Source organism: Dipodomys spectabilis, unplaced genomic scaffold, assembly GCF_019054845.1.
Source record: "Dipodomys spectabilis isolate Male_0828 unplaced genomic scaffold, ASM1905484v1 ptg000199l, whole genome shotgun sequence".
NCBI classification, from domain to species: domain Eukaryota; kingdom Metazoa; phylum Chordata; class Mammalia; order Rodentia; family Heteromyidae; genus Dipodomys; species Dipodomys spectabilis.
The window spans coordinates 733019-753167 of NW_024870876.1; the positions used below are offsets into that span (position 1 = coordinate 733019).

Here is a 20149-nt window from a genome sequence, read left to right on the forward strand (position 1 = left end):
TTATACCGACATCAAATACAGTGAAAGCAGGGGTTATACTGTGGGGGAGGGACATACAAAGCAACAAAGAAATAATCTTATAAATGTGTTACAAACAATCCCATGAAAGAAAAAAAAAACATTTGAATATATATCTTAGGGTTCATTTCCCTAACATCACCTTATCTGACCTTTTCTGCTTGACTCAGACGTATACTAGATATTGCAAATAAGGGAAACCATGGGACCTATGTTTCTTTGGGCCTGGCTTACTTCACTTAATATAGTTTTTTCCAAGCCTTTCCATTTCCTAACAAATGTGGCAATGCCATTTTTTCTGATGGAGGCATAGAATTCCATTGTGTATATATACCAGATTTTATTGATCCATTCATCTACTGAGGGGCATCTGGGTTGGTTCCATATCTTAGCTATAGTAAATAATGCTGCAATAAACATAGTCGTGCTGGTAGCTTTAGTGTGGTCTTGTTTGTAAACATTTGGGTAAATGCCCAAAAGTGGGATTTCTGGGTCATAGGGGAGCTCTATGTGGGGTCTTTTGAGGAAACCTCCATACTACTTTCCAAAGTGGTTGAACAGGTTTACACTCCCACCAACAATGCAGTAAGGTTCCCTTCTGTCCACATCCCCTCCAGCATCTGTTGTTATTAGAGTTCTTGATTTTAGCCATTCTAACTGGAGTGAGGTGGTATCTCAATGTTGTTTTGATTTGCATTTCTTTTATGGCTAGGGAGGTTGAGCAGTTCTTCATGTGTCTATTGGCCATCCTTCTTTCCTCTTCAGAGAAGTTTCTCTTTAAGTCTTTAGCCCACTTATTTATTGGGCAGTTGTTTCTTTGAGGATTTGTTGTAGGGGGATTTAGTTTTTTGAGTTCTAAGTATATTTTAGCTATGAGACCCTTGTCCGTTGTATGGCTAGTGAAGATCTTCTCTCAATCTGTGGGCTTATCTTGATCTTGCTAGCTATGTCCTTTGTCATGCAGAAACTGCAGTTTCATGCAATCCCATTTGTCCAATCTTTCTTTGATTTGTTGTGTTTCTGGGTCTCTATTAAGAAAATTTCGGCATGTGCCAAGGAGACCTAGGGATTCTCCTATTCCATCTTGGAATGTTTTCAGTGTCTGCTTTGACTCCGAGGTCTTTGATCCAATTGGAGTTGATTCTGGTGCAGGGTGATATATAAGGATCTAGCTTTAGTTTTCTACAAGTAATTAACCAGTTTTGCCAGTACCATTTACTGAAGAGGCTGTCTTTCTTCCATTCTATGTTTTAGCTCCCTTATCGAAGATTGGATGGCTATAGGTCTGTAGGTTCATTTCTGGGTTTTCAATTCTATTCCATTGTTCCTGAGGTCTGTTCTTGTGTCAGTACCAAGCTGTTTTGATTACTATGGCTTTGTAGTAGTGTTAGAGATTTGGTATTGATATTCCTCCAGCACTGTTCTTTCTGCTATGGATCGTTTTTGCTATTTGGGGTGTTTTATTGTTCCATATGAATTTTTGGATTGCTTCTTCTATTTCATTGAAGAATGTGGTTGGAATATTGATAGGTATCGCGTGAATTTTTAGATAGCCTTTGGAAATATTGCCATTTTCATGATGTTAATCCTCCCAATCCAGGAGGATGGGAGTTTTTTTCACTTCCTAAGTTCTGCTTTGATTTCCTTTTTTAGGTTTTTAAAGTTTTCATTGTAGAGGTCCTTCACTTCTTTAGTTAACTCCTAGCTATTTTATTTTTGAGGGGGTTATTACAAAAGGAGTTGCTGTCCTGATTTCAGCTGTGCTCTTCCCATTTATTTTTGAGGGTTAATTTTATACCCTGTGTAGTACACTTTCAAGTTAAGTCTGATAATGCTTTCAGCTCTGTTCCTCTTGTTCAAGATTGCTTTAGCAAGAGTTTTTCTGAAGTTCCATATAAGGGTTTTTCTTTTTCTTTTTTTTTTTATTTGAAGAGTATTTTTTAGAAGATTACTGTGAAAAATATATGTGTATATTTACTTTGAAGAATAGTTCTTTAAAAATATTTTTTCTTATTCTGAAGAATGCAATTGATATTTTGATTGGAATTACTTTGAATATGTAGATTATTTTGAGCAGAATGAATATTTTAATAGTTTTAATTTTTCTAGTCTTTCCATTTTTAGCATTCTTTCAATTTCTTTTATAACTTTTAGTTTTTATTGTAATGATTATCTACGTTAAATTTGTGCCTAAGTTTTCTTCTTTTTTTACCTAAGTTTCACATTAATCATGTAGCCTAAAGATAGTTGTGTATGATATTTCTTGCAATTTCACTATGTCCCATGACATGAGGTCATGTGGGGAAACACCCAACTTGCTAATACTCAAGAAGTTCCTCATTTGGTGGCATTTTGAGTTTTGGGTCTGAGATGTTCTAACTAGAGGTTGGCTCTATCCTTAGTATTTTGCAGTCCTATTAAAAACTAGACTCAAGGCTAAATAATTGTGGGCTAAATAATTGTATTAAACAGAGAGAGTACATAATTGAAGTATGGATTGGGCCTAGGAAGAGTTCATGATAAACTGTTTGAGAGGATATAACTTAATTAAAAATGTTTACACACTTAAAATTTACGATAAAATTCATCATAGAATTCATCATTTTATAATGTTGTTTATTTTTGGAAATTTATCAGCTTTACAAGCTTGTTACTATCTAGTTCTAGAAATATTTTGTCTTTTCATTAGCAGTAATTTCTCCATTTCTTCTCTCTTAGCACATGGAAACCATTAACCTTTATGTCTGTATGGATTAGTTTGTGTATGTCATAGAAGTAGAATTGTACAGTATGTGGCAATTTAAGTCTGGCTTTTTTCACTTAACATATACTATTTCCATGGTTTTCCCATTTTATGAACTATAGGTACTTCATTTTTTTTTTTTTTTAGCTGAGTGATACTCTGTTATGACTACACAATATCTTATTTATCTGTTCATCAGTTGATGGAATTTGAACTGTTTCTATGATTTAGCTATTATGAATAATGCTTCTGGGAATGTTTGTATATAGACTTATGTGTGAATACATTTTCAGTCTTCTTGGGCATTTACCTAGGACTGGAATTGTTGATTCAAGGGAATAACACCATGTTTATTTATTTATTTATTTTTAGCATAGTGGCCACAACTACTTTCCTACCAACTATGTTTGTTTGTTTGTTTGTTTGTTTTCCCGTCGTGGGGCCTGAACTCTGGGCCTGGGTGCTGTCCCTCAGCTCTTCAGCTCAAGGCCAGCACTCTACCACTTGAGCCACAGTGCCACTTCCAGCTTTTCTGCATATGTGGTGTTGAGGAATCAAACCCAGGGCTTCATGCATGAGGCAAGCAATCTACCATTTGAGCCTATTAACTACCCAGCCCTATCAACTATGTTTAAAGATTCTAATTCCTCTACTTTATTTATTTATTTATTTATTTATTTTGGGTCCAGTTGTGGGGCCTGAATCTGGGCCTGGGCATTGTCCCTCAGCTCTCCAGGCTCTAGTGCTCTACCACTTGAGCCACAACGCCATTTCCGGCTTTTTTCTTTTTGCTTATGTGGTGTTCAGGAATCGAACCCAGGGCCTTATGCATGCAAGGCAAGTGCTCTGCCACTGAGCCACCTTCCCAGCCCATCTACTTTATTATCAATACTTGTTATTTTTTTTATATTTTTTTTAACAATATGACTACCCTACTACAATAAGCTCTCAATTTTAAAAGTTTTAAATTTTGTAGTGTTGTATTTTAGATGATCAAACATGATACATTTCAGCTGTAGCTCTTCATATGCAGTGGCAAGAACAGGATATAAATAAAGCCCATGCTAAGATGCTTAATGTGTGATATGTTTATTTTTAGTTACTAGAATAGGTCCCTATTTCTCATAAGTATATGCTGTTGGTTATGAGGAAATTAAACTAAATCCTGTCTCTGTGAGAAGTGAAAATGCATGCTTTATTTAAAAACAACGAAGTAAACAAAAAAGAAAGATAATCCTGGCATAAAGATAGTATGTATGCTCTTACATATTTGACTTTGTTTTTCTCTTTTTCTTTTCTGACTCAGTCACAAAGAATTGAGATGATTCTCCTCATTTGAGATGATTGCATTTAGTTTTTATAAAGTTTCTCTAAGGAAAGACTCAGAATCAGTGGAAATATGAGAAGGAAATTTTACATAAAAATTATGATCATAGGATCATTAAGTATCACATGTGACTATCAACATATCTGGAAAAGTTAGTAAAAAGAGACATACTCAATTGCAAATCTAAACTGCGTGCCACCCTTCCTCCCACTCCCCCATCCCCGCAAACAAAGGAATCAAGGCTTCTTATAATCGCTCTAAAACAAACTTCTGGGTGGGGCTTTACATGGAGGTACTGAACAGTTGTCCTTGGTAAAGCAGTTGTAGCTTGAGTATAACTTTTAATTTTGGTACAGCCAGAAGCTGTAATTACATTTGTCAAATATTTGTGAATGTCTGTTGCGATTGATTTTATGGAAATTTTAAATCTAGTTATTAATGATGACATTTTCTTCTTTAACCATATATTGCATTTATTTATTGTGCTTTTCAGAATATATACACTGAAGCTTGAGACAAAACTTACTCAATTTCTGGTAAGTCAAGTCACTTTTAGAAAGTAAATTTATAAAGTAACAACTGTATTTTCAGCCATTTATGTTTTAAAGGAAATTTGGGTAATTATAGGATAGACATACTGATAATTTTTTATTATATATATATATTTGTTGTTGTTGTTGTTGTTGGCCATGGGGCTTGATCTCTGGGCCTGGGCGCTGTCCCTCAGCTTTTCAGCTCCAGGCGAGTGCTCTACCACTTGAGCCACTGTGCCACTTCCAGTTTTCTGGTGGTTTATTAGAGATCAGAATCTCCTGGACTTTTCCTGCCTGGGCTAGCTTTGAACCACGATCCTCAGATCTCAGCCTCCTGAGTAGCTAGGATGACAGGCTTGAGCCACCAGCGCCCATCCTATAATTTTTTAATAACAAAAGAATAAATAGACTTTTTGTAAATCTCCTTCTCTAAAATGATAATGTCCAAATCTATGCACCATCATTTTCTAAAAGATTTGGTTACTTTTATTGAGTCAGATAATGATGTTTTCTTCTGTAAACAACACAGTCTCAACTTGGCCTAGGTTTAGATCCAAATGTTCAACATCTTCCACTAAAGAGGAATCAAAATATTAAGATGAGTTTGAACTTTTCTTTCCTTTTAAGATTTTTCCTCTCAGCACCAGCCTGCAAATTATTTCAAAAGCTAAACCCAACACATTTCATGCAAGCATAAATTAAACCTTATTATTGTAGCCTTTGATTCTGCAACAAAGTAAAACATTAAAAACAACTTATTTCTGTATTAAGAAATGATAGCTGAGTTCAGTGGTATGACTGACTCCTCTGAAGAAATAACTGTTTACCAGAATCAATGCTAGGGAGTGGAAACGTGTTATTTGGAGGGCTGGGAGCATGAGGGGCAGGAGAATGGAGGGAGTCATTAAAGCCAGTGCGTACTATGTGAAAAAGGAACTTGTGACTTGAGGCTAGGGATGAGGGAGGGAGAGAAAATTGAGGGAGAATGATGGAAGGGGTAACATTGACCGAAAGCATTGTGCTCATAATCTGACTCAGGGAATTGTAACTTGTTGTGCAGCTACTTAATTTAAAAAAAGAAGATCATATGTAGGATTTATGTAAACTGAAATGTTTAAGTTTGTAAATATGAAGAGAATAACTCTGGATTACTTTTTTACCTTTTAGGATCTAAATTAAAGACTTGATATGGCAATGAAGAAAGAGACTGACTTTGCTATTTTCACCTGAAGAAAAATGATAGACAAAAATCAAACCTGCATTGCAGGACAAGATTCCCTGCCTTATATGACTTGTCTGATTCACATCCTTGAAGCATGGCTTGGCGTGGAGCAGTTGGAGGACTACGTGAATTTTGCAAACCATCTCTTGTGGGTTTTTACCCCGCTCCTACTTTTAATACTTCCTTACTTTACCATCTTTCTTCTCTACCTTACTATTATTTTCCTGCACATTTATAAGAGGAAGAATATGTTAAAAGAAGCCTACTCTCATAATTTATGGGACGGTGCCAGGAACACGGTAGCCACCCTGTGGGATGGACACGCCGCTGTTTGGCATGGTGAGCGAGGGTGGGAGTTCTGTCGCCCTCTGGTGGGGACCACTAAAGCCGCGTCAGAGTTAATGAAAGGCACACCGGAAGTGATACAGCTTCTCCTTATCTAGTATGTGTCTAAGGTGGTTTCTCCCCCCTTACAACATATAATTACCACATATTCATTGTGCAAATTGAGATTCACTGTGGTATTTCCATGTGTGCACAGATTGTGTATTAATCACGTCCTCCCACTCTTCTGCTCTTGGTCCTCTCCTGGTCTCTAAAAGTCTCTGAAAGTCCCTCTTAATTTTTCTATTTCCTCTCCCCTATCTGTAGTGACCACATTCCATTTCCTACTTTTCTAGGGCTGACTTGTTGGTTTCCTTAAATGAGTAAGAGCATGTAGTTTTTGTCTCTCTGTGTTGTTGGGTCACTCAGTGTCATGTTCTCTAGTTGTATCCATATTGCTTTTAAAAAAGGCAACAAACTTTTTTCTTTTATGGCAAGTAGTATTCCATTGTGTAAATATTTTCTTCTGGAGGGTCTAAGGGCTACACTAATTTATATTCCCACCAGAAGTGTGCAAAAAGTCTCCCTCTCTCCACATCCTTATCAGCATTTGATTTTTCTTATCTTTTTGATGAAGGCTAGTCTCCCCAGGGTGAGATGGTATTTCATCATGGCTTTGATTTGTGCTTCTCTGATCAGTGAACTTGAGCATTTTTTTCATGTTTTTATTGGTTGTTTTAAAGATGTGCTTTGAAAAGTATCTGTTTAGTAATTTAGGTCATTTTCAAATTAGGTTGCTTGTTTTTCTGCTGTTCATTTTTTAAAATTCCTTCTATATTCTAAATTTCGGGCCCTTTTCATTTGCACATATTTTTACTTTCAGAGTTTTCTCTCAGTCCTGTTGATTGTTCCTTTGTTGTGGAGCGATTCTTAGTTTGATGTGGTCCCATTGGTCTATTTTTACTTTTGTTGTCCATGCTTTCCTGATCCTATCTAAAATATCAAACATTGTGTTCTTCAAGGAACTTGCATAGCCCCCGAAGCATGAAAACTGAAGATGACATTAACCTGCTCATAAGGACTCTCTCCTTATCACCCAGGCATCTTCCATTAGGCCCTCTTGCTATCACTGAGAAATTGAGAAACCTCATCATGTATTTTGGTGGGTACCAAACTGCATTCAGACCATAGCAACATGTGAAAAAGATATGGCTTTCTGTATTATGTTGTTGAATATTGAAATGATTTCATAAGACTTTGAGTACAGCACTTCTGGCTCTGTGCTCTGTACTGATAGTAAATCTGCCCCATGGTTGCAACTCAGGACTTACAGCTGTGGTACTCAACATGGTATTACATGCTCACAAACAGAAGTCATATGCCTTTGATGGTTTAAATCTTAATATGTACTGACAACTATTAAAGGTCCTGTCAGGTGATATGTCTTATGGCCCTATATTGTTTTGCATGCAGCAAGATGATATTTCGGTGTTCCACTTTGCACGTCTGGAGATACTGTATGTGTATAGACTACTATTCATTGTCTTTAAGCCCTTCAATAGAAATTCAGTGGCATAATACTTCTTGGGAATTTATGTCCCCCTTCTATACATGCACCTTCTATATTTCAAGTTAATATATGTTAGGGCATTTGAATGTGTTTATATTTCAGGAGACATAATTCAGTTCAGGTAAATTAAAACACTAAAACTTTTATGTACTTAGAGCTCATAGGAAATAAAATACATTTTTAGTCTGTTTTCTTAAGATAATAAGTTTTAATGTGTACTTTTTCAAGAATGTTCAGCAAAGTTTTTTAGTAGTAGAAATGTTCACTGAAAAATGTAGGGATAGCCAGGTTTTGTGGTGTGAACATGTAATCCTAGCTTCTTCAGAGGCAGAGTTCAGAGGATCACAATTTGAAGCCATTATAGGTAAAAAGAACTCCTGGCGACTTCATCTCATCCAGTGTGCACCGGTGTGTGCCTGTTATCCCAGCTACATAATGGCTGGGCACAGTGGCACATGCCTGTTACCCCAGTATCACGGAATATTGAAGCTGGAATATTGAAGCCTAGGCTTTCTTCGACATAAAGGAAGGCCCTACCTCAAAATAAACAAGGCACAAAGGGGCTGGAAGCGGTAGAGCTCCTACCTGGGAAGCAGGAGACCCTGAGTTCAAACCTAGTACTGAAAAAAAAATCACTAAAAAATAGCTACCTAAAATTTACCATCCAAATGAGTTCTCTTAAAGTTTTGGTAATGTTTATTATTCCTGTATGTGTGCTGAGTAATGTTTGTCATGCTATTAACCCTTCCAATGACTAAGACTTAGTGAGTATATAGAATACTATAAGTCCTGCAAGTAATTTACTTAATTCCCTGTCAAACAATTTTTTATTATCCTTAAATAGTTATACAAAGGGACTTCAATTTAACAGATCAGTATGTAAGGATAAGGTGTCGTGGTCAGTGCACCCCAAGGCAATCTATTAATTGAACTTCAGATATTACTCGAATTTTAGATTTTTCTGCCAGTATCCTTTTTGCAAGATCTTTGATTGCATTTGATTGTCTCATCTCCCCCAGGTGTGTGGCTATTTCTTAATATTACTTTGTATTTCATGACCTTGGCATTGTGAGGAATATTGGTTAATTTCGTAGAAGGGCTCTTAAATTCGATTTGATATTTTGCACAATTAGATGGAATTTAGGAAGTATTGGCAAGAATTCTATAAAAATGATGAAGTGTGCTTTTTAGGGCATTATGTCAGAGCAGTGGGGGTACTAATGTGTCTTCTTAGTCCTATTATTATCTTTGACCACTTGTTTAAGGAGATCTTTCACAGGATATTCTACTATGCAGTTGTTATTTTTCATCTTGGAATTGATAACGATGTGAAGAAACTATGTTAAAATTATATAAATAACCTCAAATATAATACTTAACTTTTCTAAACCTTACTTTTGAGAAATTTCACGTAAAATGTTTAACATAATTGCTATTATATACTAAATTTCAATCACGGTTAGCTACATCATGATAACAAAGCGTTTTTTCCCCCAAGTATTGGGAATTAGAGGAACTCTGGGTCTGGTACTGTACTAGGTCAGTGTTCTACCACTTGAGCCATACCCCCAGGGCTTTTTTGTTTTCTTTTGTGTTGTTTAGTTTTTTTCAGATAGAGTCTTACGCTTTTGCTGAGACTGGCATCAAACTGCAATGCTTCTACCTTCACCAATCACTCAAGTAGCCGAAATTACAGATGTATACCACTATCCCTGGTTAAACATCTTTCTGTGATAATTTGGAAAGCACAATTTTGCTAAGAACTTAAACTAAGGAAAACACACAAAAATACAGATTAGTCTTATAGAAAATTTTATAACATTCAATATTTATGATTAAAAGGCTTAGTAAATAAGTTGAAAGTACTTCTTTAACTTTTGAGAGTAATATACCAGAAATCTTGAGTGGACATAATATGATAGAGCTAGGAAGTATGAAGGCAACTCCAATAATGAAGAATGTACAAAGATACTGTTACTACTACAGTTTATTCTCCAAGTTATTTCATTAATTCAGTGCAGTGCCAACTGATTTTTCATGAAACTTCAAAAATTTATATTGGAGAGTCAATAACAATAAAAAACAATTTGAAAAAAATAAGTTATTTCCAGTATTATCTCAAAAACATTTTATTAACATTATATGGACTAAAATTGTGGCCTTGGGACAAGATGAGAATTGTCACATGTAGATTAAAAAGACTGGTGTACAAAAACACATGAGTTCAATAAGTGTAAAATTGTCACTGACCTAAGCAGGGAACAATTAATTGAGGATCTTCAAGTAGAGATGGTCTTAAGACAGAAAAGCAAAAGCTACTTAAAAAAATATAACATGGGCTGGAGATAGGGCTTAGTGGTAGAGTACTTGCCTTGCATGCATGCAGCCCTGGGTTTGATTCCTCAGACACATAAACAGAAAAAGCCAGAAGTGGTGGGTGGCTCAAGTGGTAGAATGCTAGCCTTGAGCAAAAGAAGCTAAGAGACAGTGCCCAGATCCTGAGTTCAAGCCCCAGGACTGGTCAAAAAAAAAAAAAAGTGATAGGACAAGTCATTAACTTATTTATAATGTATCTGAGAAAAAAATGTAGCAAGAAAACCACAGGAAAATGGCAAGGCAATGTAATGGTCAATAATTATAACAAGTACATAGACTACTCTTTAGAAAATTAGGAAAATGCAAATTAAAATGCTAGTGAGATTTGTTGTTGTTGTTTTTTTTTTTTTTTTTTTTTGGGTCCGGTCGTTGGGCCTGAACTCTGGGCCTGGGCACTATCCCTCAGCTCTTCAGCTCAAGGCTAGCACTCTACCACCTGAGCCACAGCGCCACTTCCGGCTTTTTTTCTTTTAGCTTACGTGGTTCTGACGAATCGAACCCAGGGCCTCAGGCATGCAAGGCAAGCGCTCTACCACCGAGCCACCTTCCCAGCCCTGTTTTTTGTTTTTTGTTTTTTAACCCAGAAGATTGTCATAAACTAATAACATCAGAGAACAAGAATGTAGAGAACTAGAATCCCCCATTTAGTGCTAGTTGGGAAGTAATGTAGAACCAGTTCAGAAGGACAGTTTATTTCTAGTTTCTATTATGCTTTAAGATGGAAATTTCCTCTGACCAACAGTTGCCCTTCTTATTATCTCTTCTAGTAATATAGTCACATGTTTAGTGTACAAAGATGTATATGCTCATTGTAGCAATATTTGTGAAAACTTGGAAACAATCTAGTTCTCTCTGAATCTTGGAATGTCAAAATGAACCTATATGGGTTTATTAAGGGATACTTCATAGCACTAAAAACAAGATCAGTTTAAGTGCCTTGGATTGATCCCCAAAATACACTGCTGAACATAAAAGATTAATAACTCTACTAATAGTAGGATGTCATTTATGTTAAACATAACAGCAGGTGCCTTGTATGGTGTGTTTAGTCATTTGTGGGTGAGAAATATGTTGAGGGATGAAGAAACAGAATGGAAGCCAGGTTATGGAGCATCTTGAGTGTTCTTTATTTTGTAGGTTAATTTTAGTTGTTTTTCTGAGGACAATCTAAAATGATGATGTTGTTAGGTAATTTACCATAATGTGTAGGTGTATAGGCTTTAAAAATAGAATTTTGATGACAAATTTAAAAGGGATCTACCTAGTATTCAAATTGTCATTACCTGAATTCAGGATACTGGTATTCAAAGCTAGAAGTGCATTCATGTGACATGAACTATTGTGACTGAGTGCAGAGTCTGACAGAGGAGCAGTTTAGTACAGTTTCCACTACCAGATGGGGACATTCATCTGCATGATAATTCTTTGCCACAGAGGGACTTAATGGAGTTTCATGTATCTGATCTCCAGATCCTCTCCCTTGAGGCTAAGCTCCATAAGGCTCAGTCTGGTGCTTGATGAACATGAATCAGAGCAGAATAAAAAATCTGTATTTAATGACATCAAATAAAAGTGTCATTCATTTACTGCAGAAAAGGGCTGTTTTTATTAATGGGGCTCAGACAACTCAAACTGCAAGCTGGGATGCCCTTTCCCTGGAGAGCGGTTAGATAGACAGTGACAATAATTGCCTGTAGGTGTGCTTTCCTCTTGAGTTTCCATTGCTCATCAAGCTGCACTTTGAAACTGTAATTACACAGGCAAAAGGGTGGTAGATTGGGAGGTTTTGAAGCAAAATGCAATAGTGATGGAATGTAAAGTCTGAAAGTGGACTTAAGTACAGACAGTTTCTACTATTAGGGAAACATGGGTACAGAAAATGCCTCAATTAAAAGTAACCACATGAGCAGAAGCTCAAAGGTGGGAAAGTACATTTATTTGATAGGAAGTAATCAGTATCACTTGATAGGTACTTGGGACCTGAAAGGTCTTGAGAATGTTGGAGTAGGGAAATCTATTGAGACTTTCTGGGTTTCATGAGGTATGATATCATCTACATTTCTAGACTGACAATTAAATACTCCTAGGCTTTATCCTTAGTGAAATCATGTCAAACTATTATTATTTTTTAGTTCTTATTGTTTCTCCTTTTCCAGTTTTCAACTGGGGATTTGGAAGATAGTTATGTAAACAATTTAAGGATTTCGTAATTTAAAAAAGCATTTTGTATACCAGAGTAACCTTTAGGAATATTCTGTGTATAATATCATTTAAAGGAATAGTTCTTAGAAAATTTATCCAGTGGAACAATTGATCTGTTTGGTAACCACGTACAAATTTCAGTGAATATTCTGTGTACTTAAATTTAGTTGCTTGAATTAGAATTAAGTAATTGGGAAGAAAATTGATCCTCATAATATTTGGAAAATAGTATGTTTAAACTTTTTTTTTTTTTTTTGCATTACTAGGATTTGAATTCAGGACCTTGCATTAACTCAAGCCACACCAGCCTTTTTATTGCTTTAGTTATTTTAATTTTTTTTGCCCAGGGCTGGCTTTAGACCACAATCATCCTACTTAAGGCTTCCCAGGGCATACAGTTTATTGATTGAGATGAGGTTTTCCTAATTTTTTTTTTCCCCCAGATTGGCCTTTATCTCCTGATCTTTGCTTCCTGAATAACTGAATTACAGGTGTGAGCCATTGTGCCTGTCTGGAAAATAATGTACAAATAAAAACAACATTTAAGTCTGGTATGGTTTTGCACATCTGTAATCCCAGTACTTAGAAGGCTAAAAGAGGAGGATTCCCACCTCCCCCTACCCCCTCCCGGGTCATGGGGCCTGAACTCTGGGCCTGGGCACTGTCCCTCAGCTCTTCAGCTGTCGACTAGCGCTCTAGCACTTGAGCCTCAGTGCCACTTCCGGCTTTTTCTGCTTATGTGGTGCTGAAGAATCGAATCAGCACTCTACCATTGAGCCACCTTCTCAGCCCCAAAGAGGAGGATCTTAAATTCAAGGCCAGCCCAGATTACATAGTCTCAAAACTAACAAAAAGACAATCATATTGCTCTGTGAAAAAAATCATGTAAGATCAAAAATCATAAAATCTAAAAGTTTTAATAAGTTATATTAAGTGATATTAGAGCTTAACACAATCTTAATTGTTAATCACTACCCAAGGACCCACACAACTGTGAACCATCAGATGAACTTTCTGCAAACCACTAGCGTCTTTGGCTCTCTGATCTGCTTAAGAGAGTTATGCATTTGTAAACTGTCTGGCCCTTTCTCAGATGAAGTGATATTTTCTTGTGGTTAGAGTTAAACCTAGTTCTCTCCTTGTCTGTGTTTGCAACCCCTCCTCCAACAGGAGGAGCTCAAGTTACCCTTTAAAAAAAAATGATTGTTAAGGTGATATATAGCAGGGTTACAGTTATGTAAGTCAGGTAATGAGCACATTTGTTTATAAACTATATCACCACTTCTCTCGGTTACTCCCAGATTTTTCCTCTCTCTTCCCTTCTCCCCACCTTGTGTAGTTCATTGTCAACACAGTGTCTAGTGAGTATCACTGCTGCATTAGTTCACCCTTTGTCCCACCATTTCTGTGCTTCCCCTTCCTCTCCCCAAATCACATAAACTTACCTACAATAGGAACAGAAATAAAAAACAGTGACAAAAGGGGAAAAACAAAAAATAATAATAATAAAGAGGGCTGGGAAGGTGGCTCAGTGGTAGAGCGCTTGCCTTGCATGCATGAGGCCCTGGGTTTGATTCCTCAGCACCACATAAGCAAAAAGAAAAAAGCCGGAAGTGGTGCTGTGGCTCAACTGGTAGCGTGCTAGCCTTGAGCTGAAGAGCTGAGGGACAGCACCCAGGCCCAGAGTTCAGGCCCCACGACTGGACCCCCCCCCCCAAAAAAAAGAAAACCCCATAAAAGTACAATAAAAAACTCCTTGTTTTCATTTCTTGGAGTTCATTTCGATAAGCATTTTATATGATCATATGCACATAGCTATTGAGGTATTGTGATCCTCTCCTAAGAAAATTCTCCTTTTGTCATTAGAAACTGTGCGTGTTTAGAGTCCTGTTTAATTTATCATGTCGGAGTATATTTTTGTTGTCTTTACTATCCATCGTGTTTACTTGTAGATTTACAGATATATTCTAGTGACTGCAGATGAGGGAAACCATGCAGCTTATGTTTCTTTGGGTCTGGCTTACTTCACTTACTATAATTTTTCCAAGTCTTTCTATTTCCTTACGAATGGGACAATGTCATAGTTTCTGATGGAAGCATAGAATTTCATTGTGTGTATATATACCACATTTTCTTGATCCGTTTGTCTGAGGGCATCTGGGCTGATTCCCTGTCTTGGCTATGGTAAAGAATGCTGCAGTGAACATGGTTGTGCTGGTACGTAGCTTTAGTGTGGCCTGGTTTGTGGTCTATTGGAGTGGAATTACTGGGTCTTCGGGAAACTCTTAGGCTCATAGTAATCAATCCTCTCTATGCCATCAGTTTCCATTCCTTGCCTCTGTCCCTTAGCACTCATGGGCACTCTCTTACCCTGCTTGGGGTTTAACATCCCAGACCAGGCCATTGCCTTGCATGGTATCCGCATCTGCTCAGGCTGCAAGGCCTTAAAATAGACCACCAGCCTCACACAGACATCTCTTAACATCATTAGGCTCTCCCCTTTGCCAGACCATTGTTGTGTCAATGTCCTCCTTGTTTACTCAGTCTCTGATCCCCATGCCTGGCCCACTTTTTTTTTTTTTTTTTGTCGGTCGTGGGGCTTGAACTCTGGGCCTGGGCACTGTCCCTCAGCTCTTCAGCTCAAGGCGAGCGCTCTACCACTTGAGCTACAGCGCCACTTCCGGTTTTCTGGTGGTTTATTGGAGATAGGAGTCTCACGGTCTCTCCTGCCCGGGCTGGCTTTGAACCGCGATCCTCAGATCTCAGCCTCCTGAGTAGCTAGGATTACAGGCGTGAGCCACCAGCGCCCGGCTGCCTGGCCCACTCTTGAGTGCCTTCTTTTTCCTACTGATTCCAGAAACCTGTGCTTTAGGGTTCTTTCCTCTGTGGATGTCTACCTTGGACTCCCCATTCTGAGTTGCTTCAGGTGTTCAGTTTTACAGCATTCACTCTGAGCCACCTCTCCATCCAAATGGCTTCTTCACCCTGTCCATCTTTATGGTTAAAGTACTGACTCATTCAAGGAAAGGAGAGGGAAGGAAAAGGGAAAGGGAATGGATACTAGGAAGGTTTATGTTCTTTGTAAGAAAAGACAGCTTTTCAGTTACTATCTTTTAGTATAGATAAAAAAAAAAAAGTCCTAAGTGTCTGCATTTTTGTCTTTTGAGCAGGTTATGAAGTTCATGGGATGGAAAAAATACCAGAAGGACCAGCACTTATAATTTTTTATCATGGAGCAATTCCCATAGATTTTTACTACTTCATGGCTAAAATCTTTATCCATAAAGGCAGAACGTGCCGAGTAGTAGCTGATCACTTTGTCTTTAAAATTCCAGGTAAGCTGGCTGCCAGTTGCTCACACCTGTAATCTTAGCTACTCAGGAGTCTGAGATCTGAGGATCACAGTTTAAAGCCAGCCTGGGCAGGAAAGTCTGTCAGACTCTTATTTCCAGTTAACCACTAGAAAACCAGAAGTGGCACTGTGGCTCAAGTGGTAGCATGCTCACCTTGAGCTGAAGAGCTCAGGATCAGCATCCAGGCCCAGAGTTTAAGCCCCACAGCTGACAAAAACAAAAACAAAACAATAAACACACACACAGGTAAACTTCACTATAGATGGTGATGTAAAAATGTTTATTTGGGCCAAGTTACATGGTAGTCTGTCTTGGAGCACTTTAGTATCATTTGGAAAAGCAGTTTGCCCTTTTAATGTACAAAGTTAGAATTCTAAGTTGAGGATATCTAATAATCCTATTTATGCGGTATATCTAACAAGGGGGAAAATGGCCCAAAGAAAACTGTTTTTGAGACAGGGTCTGTCTGTGTTGCCCAGGCTGGCTCCAACTTCTGGTTTCAAGAGGATCCTAGCTTCAGTCTTCCAAATAGCTAGGATTGCCATCACAGCTCATGTAAATTTTGGACTTTCCTTGCTTTTTCTCCTGCTTAGGATTAAAACCCAGTTTTTTTTCCCTTGCTAGGCAAGTCCTCTACTAATGGAAAACATTCTCCGCCCATATCTCTAACTTTAAAAATAAGTTACAATTTTTGTACAACAATGTATATTTTGGTATGGAAGGTCATTAAATTATTTTGTGTAATAATTTTTTTCTGAGATACTGAGTTTTAAAGTTTAATTTTACTGTTGTAAGAGTTCAATAAAACAAAATTAGAGAAAGGGATAGTAAGGGTATATTTTAACATACTATAAGTAAGATAATATATACTTTGTTTCTTAGCATATATAACTTGCCTTGTAGGCCTTAACTTTTTTTTGTAAGTCTGTCATTACGATTTTGTACCTTTAAAAAAGATTAATTAGCAAAATGGTTTCAGACAGAATGAAGTTTTTTTTAGTCCTTGAATGAAACTCCTTGAGATTAAATCTTATTTTTTTTCTGTCACCAAATTACTAGAAACAAGTCAAGAAAGTTGGTAGTATGTTCCGTGGAATAATAAAAGCAAAGCTGACCCATCAACCAGACAGACTCAAACCAAGCAGAGAATTAAGTTATGACCTACATCAGTGCTTTGCATAATCATGGTTAGTGCTTTGGATATTGTTGTTCTATGAAACTCCCATTTGTTCTTCATTATACATTAAATTGGCTGTAAGATTTTCCTTTAAAAATTATCATGATCACTTTATAATGGATTTAGAAATGAAACAACAGAAGAACATCAGAACATGTTTTATTTACCATCCTAATATTATTTTTATTTCTTTTTCTTTTTTTTGGTCATGGGGCCTGAACTCTGGGCCGGGGCACTGTCCCTCAGCTCTTCAGCTCAAGGCTAGCACTCTACCACTTGAGCCACAGGGCCAATTCTGGCTTTTTCTGCTTATGTGGTGCTGAAGAATCGAACCCAGGGCCTCATGCATGCAAGGCAAGCACTCTACCACTGAGCCACTTCCAAGCCCCTATTTCATTTATTTTTAAATTGCATCCCTCCACATATTTTGCAAACAATTTAAAAAGATTTAATATAAGCATTAGCATCTTACTATGTTTTACATGGGAAAGCCTTTTTTTTTTTTTTTAAATAATGGTAGGGTTTGAACCTAGGGCCTTGCTTCTGTTAGCAAAAGGTTCTGCCACTGAGGTATATTGCCAGCCTGGAACAAGTTTTAAGGTATAAGAAAAAGGTTTACTTAACTATTTTTCTCTTATGGAACATTAGGTTGCTCCCATTTTTCTACTTTTCATTACTAACAAAAATGTCTATATTTTTGTCTTTTTAAAAAAAGTTCTCTTTTATGATCCTTATAATACTGGCATTGCTTTCTAAAGGTAGAAATCATAAATCTTAGTTCAAAATGGAAGATTTTATATTTTTTCTTGTGACTTATAAAGTGTTGATTTTTGTTCATCTAGTTAAATCTGTGAATTTTTGTATAATACAAGGTAAATGTTATTTAAATCCTAATTTTAATCATCTAACTTTATCTCTTTAAATAAATGAGAAGCGTGGTTAGTCCTAAGAGTTTTAGCTCCTATTCCTATATTTCTCAAACTTAGGGAGTAATGTGTATCTAATTTTCTAGTGTCAGCTTTTATTAAAGTAATTACTGACAGGATTATGTCTTTTATTCATAAGTAGTTGTAATTTGAAAAGCTGTTTGATGTTTAGACTTAGAATGAGCTGATCTTGAATTTAAATATCCTCACTTTATTAAAAACTCTTAATGATGTTTGCTACTATTACTAATTTAAAAATTAATGTGGCATTAGCATCATTACTTTCAATTTTAATATATTTGATTATAGTCTTTCCAGTTTTTGTAGGACAAAACACGGATTCTTATTGTGTCAAGTGATTTTTTTTTTCTTTTAGGGTTAATGTAAGGTAGGCTTGCTGTTATCCTAAAAAAACACTTTAGAATGAATTTGGCATGAGATGCAGTAGAAGGAGCTTTGGACTGGACATAACTAACTGGGAATTTCTGCCTACACACTTTTAGCTGTGTTACGTTGAACCTGTTACCTAATTGCTGAACTTGAGTTCCTCATCCATAAAATGGATTCTGTTTTCTATGATTGTTGTGATCTTTGGTTAAAGAGTTCAAGTATGTACAATAGCAAGAGTTGTAGTTGATCAGCAAGGAGTAAATTAATAGTAACAGGTCAGTACAATGAAGATATTTCTTTGTAAGCAATATTAATCTTATGTTAACCCTCTGACTTGTTGATTTTATGAACTCAAAGTCTACTGGATAAGTACAGAGAGTAAATCATATAGGTTGTAAAGACTTTTGGTCTTACAGGATTGGACAAGGAGTATTTAGGTGTATCTTTGTGCTCATGTTTCTTACAGGGTTTAGTTTATTACTTGATGTATTTTGTGCTCTACACGGACCAAGAGAAAAATGTGTTGAAATTCTGAGAAGTGGTCACTTGTTAGCTATCTCACCAGGTGGAGTTCGGGAGGCCCTCATTAGTGATGAAACCTACAACATCATATGGGGCAGCCGGAAAGGCTTTGCTCAGGTTGCAATTGATGCACAAGTGGTAAGTTGTGTCACAGAAGTTGCTCAAGTAAAGCTGAGCTAGATTTAAAATAAATGCTTATATGTATAGTGAGCCAAGGTACTATAAGAGCTTAGGTAATTTTGTTATAAGACTTTAAAGATTATTATGTGATACAATAAGGCATTGTAAAAATATTCTTAATGCATGATAAGCAATCTTAATTTGATTTTTTTTTTGGTAGTACTGGTGTTTGATTCTTGCTTGCTTGGCTGACACTTTATTACTTGAGCTGTACCTCCCCATCTATTGTTTTTCTGGTTAATGGGAGATGGAATCTCATGGACTTTTCTGCCCAGCCTGGTTTTGAACTGAGACCTTCCAGATCTTAACCTCTTAAGTAGCTAGGATTACAGGTGTGAGCCACCAGCACTCAGCTAAATCTGAAAAAGTTAATGTGGAAATTGGACAATCATAGTTATAATTCAAATTCCTGCTTCTTTCAACCAGGTTTATAATTTTATACAAGTGAAAGCATAACAATTCTTGTTTTATATACTTAAATTTTATATATGAATAAATTTGTATATATCCATGGTGGATATTGGTTTCTTTTTCCTCCCTCCTCCCCTCCCTCCAGTTTTGAGACATGGTCTTGCTGTGGAGCTCAGACTGGCCTCAAATTCATGATCCTTCTGCTCCCACCTTCTGAGTGCTGGAATTCATGATTGGCTGCAGTGTTGTGTTTCTTTCTTTATTTTATTTTATTGTAAAGATGCTGTACAGAGTGGTTACAGTTACATGAGTTAAGGTAATGAGTACATTTCTTGTCGAACATTGTTACTCTCTCCTTTTTTCCCTACTATCCCTTCCCTTCCCCTGTTGTGTTTCTTAATAGTTCTTTTGTCTGTGACCAGTCTTTGTTTTAAAGAAGCCAGAAGTAGTATTGATTTGTATCATTTTTTTCATCAGCTAATCTTCTAGTATAAAGATAAGAAAGACTGGTACAATTTAGATAGTTAAAAACATTTTCCAAATGAATTTGTCAATAAAACTAAATGTGTCCCTGGTAATTCCTGTAATTGTTTTACTTTAGAAGACTGAATAATTTGAATGTCATTTTGTTCCTTTGCCTTTGGAAAAAAAATTCTTAGCTTTTTGGTCCCTGTATTATACTTTATTCTAAGAAGTACTTATCTTCTCCTTAGGAAAATTTTCTCCTTGTTGCTGTTAAATTTCATTTTAGAGTGTTAGGAAAATAAATTGTAGTTTTTCCATGATATATAGTTGCTTTTCCAAGCCTGATAAAGACTACTGCCAGTAACCTTCATCTTTCAGGTGGTTTTTTTTTTTTTTAAATTGTGAAAATA

At 36.6% G+C, this 20149-nt stretch overlaps 1 protein-coding gene across 1 annotated transcript in view; it reads left to right on the plus strand.

Moving 5' to 3' along the window:
• Tmem68 (transmembrane protein 68) overlaps nucleotides 1–20149 on the plus strand; it is a 42323-nt gene that overhangs the window by 4911 nt on the left and 17263 nt on the right. The window contains exons 2-5 of the mRNA XM_042696132.1: nucleotides 4582–4624; nucleotides 5789–6182; nucleotides 15486–15650; nucleotides 18628–18821. Of these exons, the coding sequence (XP_042552066.1) occupies nucleotides 5858–6182; nucleotides 15486–15650; nucleotides 18628–18821 (684 nt within the window). The 5' untranslated portion in view covers nucleotides 4582–4624; nucleotides 5789–5857. The remainder of the gene's footprint in view (nucleotides 1–4581; nucleotides 4625–5788; nucleotides 6183–15485; nucleotides 15651–18627; nucleotides 18822–20149) is intronic.